Below are 5,217 nucleotides of genomic sequence, written 5' to 3'. Positions count from 1 at the left end.
CTCAGACTCAAATTAAACTCTTTATTCTTTTACCTAAATCCCTACCAGTGGACACTTATTCTCTTTCCCTCTTAAAAACCCAGTGGAAATATGTGCTTTTACTTTACGTGTGATCAGGTAGAATGGTGTATCTAATAACTGTCAAACAACTTCCAAAATCAAGATGAATCATTATTCTGGTTACAAGTACAAGCGCTGCAATTGCAATCACCAGGGAGTCGCTCTGCCAACAAACAGGTTGGCAGGAGAAGCACTCTCCCTCCCAAGCGAAGTTCGGCCTTTTAATACAAAGATTTCGTGACAGGTTTGCGTCATCCTGACCTTGGATTGGTGCTGAACTGTATAGGAGGAGAACATTCCAAGAACTCCATCACCTCACCCCTTCTCACAGGACTGGGCGGTACAACAAGTCCTCTGAACACCTGAGGTGGGACTGGTGTTGATAAGCCCTTCCTTCCCATGCAGAGGTATAAACAGCAGATATCCAAGCAGCATTGGCAGTCCGCTAATCTGCCGGTTTCAAACATTTATTTGTGTAGAATGAATGCTTTTGTGTCAATTAAGAAGTCTATTTTAAATGTATTTGTGTATTAATTGAGGCTGGGAAGTAAATTGTAAGTATTGCTGCTTATGAGTTCTTCTTTGGTCTTTGCTTGACCATTATCAACTAAAACCGTGACACTGTGTTTTCAGCTATGAATATAGTGTTATTTAGAACACTGATTTTGATTAAATCAAATGATGCAGTTTAATAATTGAGAAGTGAAACTTGTTACCATTAGTTCTGTCATCTAAAACTAGAATGAAGGTAAATTCAACTTTATCTTACTTCATTCTTGGAGCTTATGAGCACGTTGGAAATTTGAAGTACTTGTATTTTATGTTAACTGCAATGTTATACATTGTTATAGTTATTGTCAACATATCTCTTATAGTGGTGATCTGTATGAACAGAAGCTTACATGAACCTATGTACCTTTTTCTCTGCAGCCTGTTTGTAAATGAACTGTATGGTAGTTCAGGGTTGTTTCCATTCCTTCTGGTTCAGATCCTCTCTGACATTCACACTGTTTCTGCTCCACTTTGTTTCCTGCAGATCTTCTGTTTGTACACTTATGTAAATATAGAGAATTGTAATTTAGCCGTGATGTCTTATGACAGATTTCTTGCTATCTGTTATCCTCTACAATATAACACACTTATGACTTTTAACAAAGCGGTTATCTTTATTGCAGTAATATGGTTTTATTCTTTTGTAAAAGTCTTTATTACTTTATCCTTAAACATCCGTTTGACATTTTGTGGAAACATCATAAACAGTCTAATTTGCAGTAACTACCTTGTTGTTAAGTTGGCCTGTTCTGACATTCAAGTGAATAACATTTATGGACTTTTTGGTACTGTTCTCACCATTTTAGTTCCTCTGCTTCCAATCCTTTTCTCGTACATGAGGATCCTTAAGATTTGTTTCTGTGGTTCTAAACAGACCAGACAGAGAGCAGTCAGTACCTGCACACCTCACCTCGCTTCCCTGCTCAACTTCTCCTTTGGCTGCTTCTTTGAAATCATTCAGAGTAGATTTGATATGACCAATGTACCCAGACTGCTGCGAATCATCCTCTCACTGTATTTTCTCATCATTCAGCCACTTTTGAATCCCATCATGTTTGGATTGCAAATGTCTAAAATAAGGAATACATGTAAACGTATCCTTTGTTATAAAATGTTCACCTGTCGCAAAGATACGATGTAGACGAAATAATAAAGTGTCATTAAATGTGCATCTTGTTTCAAAGTGTTACAACTTGTCGCTAATTTCTATTGGATTTGATGAACTGAAATTATTCCAGAAATGAATTTTTTCAACATAGAAAATGAAACATGATCTCAAAGTGAACTCAGTAGGAAGTGTTGATTGTTTGATTGTATTTCTTATATTGTTATATTGATAACCCAAGTCATGAGCCCAGTGACTAACTCATAGGAACGGTTTTGCATGAACACAACATATTCTGTGTGGTTCTTGATGATGCTTTGGGTCTGTTGGTGTAGACCGTGTCCCTGATTGCCCCTCAGTTGTTGTGAATCTAAGTTCAGCAGCAGATGAGATCTTTTCTCTGGAGCTGTTCCAAGACCGACAGGATCAGAAAGGCCTCATATGGCCTCCAATGTCTCCTAAACTGAGCCCATATTCTTATTTGTGATTTACTATTATGTTTGTACTCAAGTTATTGCTAAGAATAGGCAGGGCTGCACAGCCCACTGAGCCGAGGTGGTGCCGGCAGGAAGGGAATTCTATTTGTACCCAGTCCACCTTTCCTACAATTGGCCTGTCTTCAAACCAGTGAAGTAGCTTCTGGATATTGCATGCCCAATAGTAAAAGAGAAAATTGGGTTAAGCTATGCCTCCTGCGCGCTTTGGTCTTTGTCATATTTTTATCAAGATTCTTTTTTAAAAGTGCTATAATAATTTGGCTAATACTATCATTTTAACTAGGTTAACATGACCCACTAATGGTAACAAGGCCCAGCGAGTCATATCCTGTTAAGTACTTGATGCCATCCCGGGCCACCTTAAAGGGGAAAAGGCTGGAAGCGAGTCCCTCTGCTTCAGAGTTTAGAGGGAAAAGTTAGCTTACATCCTGATATTTTCCCAATATAATTCAGGATATCTAGAATATAGGGAAGAGATAGAGATGGGTCGGAGACATACAGCAGCAAATCATCAGCGTAAAGAGAAACCTTCAGTTCTAAATCACCCCGAGGTATCCCCTTAAAGTCCTTACAGAGACTGCTTGGGGCTCAATGGCCAGAGCAAACAAGAGAGGAGAAAGGACACCCTTGTCCTGTTCCCCGTCCAAGGGGGAAGTAGTCAGATTGAGTACTGTTAGAGATTACAGCTGCTAGGGGAGAAGAATAAAGTAATCTAATCCAGGCAGTGAGAAGACATATTTTAGAAGGACAGTAAATAAGTATTTCCCCTCGACCTGGTCAAAGGCCTTCTCTGCATCAAGAGAAACCACTACCTCTGGGCACGTTAAAGGGGCCGAATGGACAACATTGAATAGTTTTCGTAAATTTTAGTGGGAGTGTCGGCCTTGGATAAATCCTGTTTGATCAGGGGAGACAAGATCTGGGATCACACTCTCCAGGAGTTTAGCTAGGACCTTAGACAGCACTTTAACCTTTTGAAAACCCACCGATTTTTTAGGTTTCTGCTTGAAATACCTAAACTAAAAAAGGTGTATCTCAGCAACCACAAAGGCTATTTGAATAACGTTGGTGTTATAATAAAGGCAACACATGTGTGCTTTTGTTCAGATGTGTAAATATTAGTATATTTGTTACTGGTTAAGAGTAAATAAAGATGAAAGACAGCAAAAGTTGAATTTTCAGGTTTGCCTAGAAAGAAAAAGCACTTTCAGAATAATTATCTCTTGGTAGGATGCAGAGCAAAGGTCAAACACCACAGAGGTCATAGCACACTATGGGACCAGACTCTCTGCAAAGTTTGATTTTGAAAAAGTAAAGCAGAACAAAGTTAGAGAGCTTTTAGTACAGATTAATTAGGCGAAATGGGCATTTGGGCACCATCTGTGCAATTTGAATTTTCTCATATACAAAACCATATATTTCACTTGTATATTACTTATGGTGTTCAATACATCAAATACAGCAGTCTTTGTTGATTTGAAGAAGAACATTTTTTTTTTTTTCTTTCTTTTTTTTAAAGCCAAAGATAAGCAACATTTGTGACTAACGCGATTCATGTTGCTGTGTTCTTTGGCTCACATCTCGGTGATGCTTTGGTGCAGAAGGATTTTTCTAAATATGTTTAGAATCTGTGTTAAATCATCTTGCTCTTGCTATCTGGCTTTTTCTGATCGCACCGAGCTACGGGTTGCTAGTTCTAAAAACGTGCTGAGTGGGCTGACTCCTGACAAAATGATGACTGTGATATTTTAATCATTCTTTCAGTTTGAGTTGTGTGGAAATGGCTTACTGATTCTTGTAGCCCAAGTTGTCTTGTTTAATTTGATGTATAACATCAATATATTTACTCGTGTTTATTGTAATGTTTCACACAGTCTAACTATAATGTGTAAATCGGCCCCCAATTGGGGCCCATGGTTTTTAAAAGGTTAAAATCTACATTACGTAGGGATATGGGGCAATAAGATGAGTAGAATACCGGGTCTTTATCCTTCTTAGCCAGTAGTGATATCGAGGCCTGCCTCATTGTTATAGGGAGAACTTCTTAAGAGTTGGTGCCAGCTGATAGCTGATAGGAGAACTTTTTATAGAATTCCGTTGTAAACCCGTCCGGGCCTGGTGACTTGTTGCTCTGCATAGATTTTATGGCCATGATAATTTCAGCACCTAAGTTGATGTTTTGTTCCTCTGATACGGTAGGGATAGTCAAATTATCCAAGAAGAAACATAAGGGGCCGAGGTTGTTTCTAAGTTCTGAGGTGTAAATGTTAAAATAGAATTGTAAAATGGCTTTATTTATGTCATTATGATCTATCAACATTTCCCCTGTGTCTGTTTGAATCATTGTGATATTGCGGGATGTAGCCAATTGGCGGGCTTCAATAGCCAGTATTCTACTAGATTTATCTCCAAATTTTGGGAGGTCTAAATCAAATAGAATGGCACTGTGAGCCTATTATACAAGCAGGACTTAACCTTAGGCAGCAGTCTATTATCGAGTAAGAAATAGTCCATGCAGGTTTCGTTATGATGAATATTTGAGGAAAAAGAGTAAGCTCTGGTGTTGGGAAACTTAAACCTCCAAATATCTGAGAGGCCACACTTATGCATGAAATCGTTCACAACTCCAGCCGACTTGGAAGGTTCTGAGGCTTCTGGGATGACCTACCCAAGGTGACATCAAGCACGAGATTAAAATCACCTCCAATTATATGCAATCCATTGTCAAGCTTAGGTATTGCAGTCATCGCAGTTAGGGGCATACAGGTTTACCAAAATCACAGGATTAGCCAGAGTTGTCCAGTAACAATAACATATCTGTGAGGGTTCGGTTTTGCCGGACCCAAGCGCAGACACGGGGAGGCAAGGTTGGGTGGAGGTAAACAGTTTATTGGACAGAACTGATGAGATGGTAGGGAAGAGCGTAGATGGAGTGGTGAGGAGGCATGAGCGGCGGTGGCTGGGCGGAAATGCAGGTACAGGATTCCTGTGCAAAGGGAACAG

At 39.4% G+C, this 5,217-nt stretch overlaps 1 protein-coding gene across 1 annotated transcript; it reads left to right on the top strand.

The window, feature by feature from the left end:
• The first annotated feature begins 802 nt into the window (after positions 1–802).
• Positions 803–1,753, top strand: LOC117741849 (olfactory receptor 11A1-like). The gene has a single exon (XM_034549080.1). The coding sequence runs from the start codon at positions 803–805 to the stop codon at positions 1,751–1,753; it is 951 nt and encodes a 316-aa protein (XP_034404971.1).
• The last annotated feature ends 3,464 nt before the right edge of the window (positions 1,754–5,217 follow it).

This window comes from Cyclopterus lumpus, chromosome 13, assembly GCF_009769545.1.
Source record: "Cyclopterus lumpus isolate fCycLum1 chromosome 13, fCycLum1.pri, whole genome shotgun sequence".
In the NCBI taxonomy this organism is placed as follows: Eukaryota; Metazoa; Chordata; class Actinopteri; order Perciformes; family Cyclopteridae; genus Cyclopterus; species Cyclopterus lumpus.
This window is presented reverse-complemented; position numbering and strand designations above follow the sequence as displayed.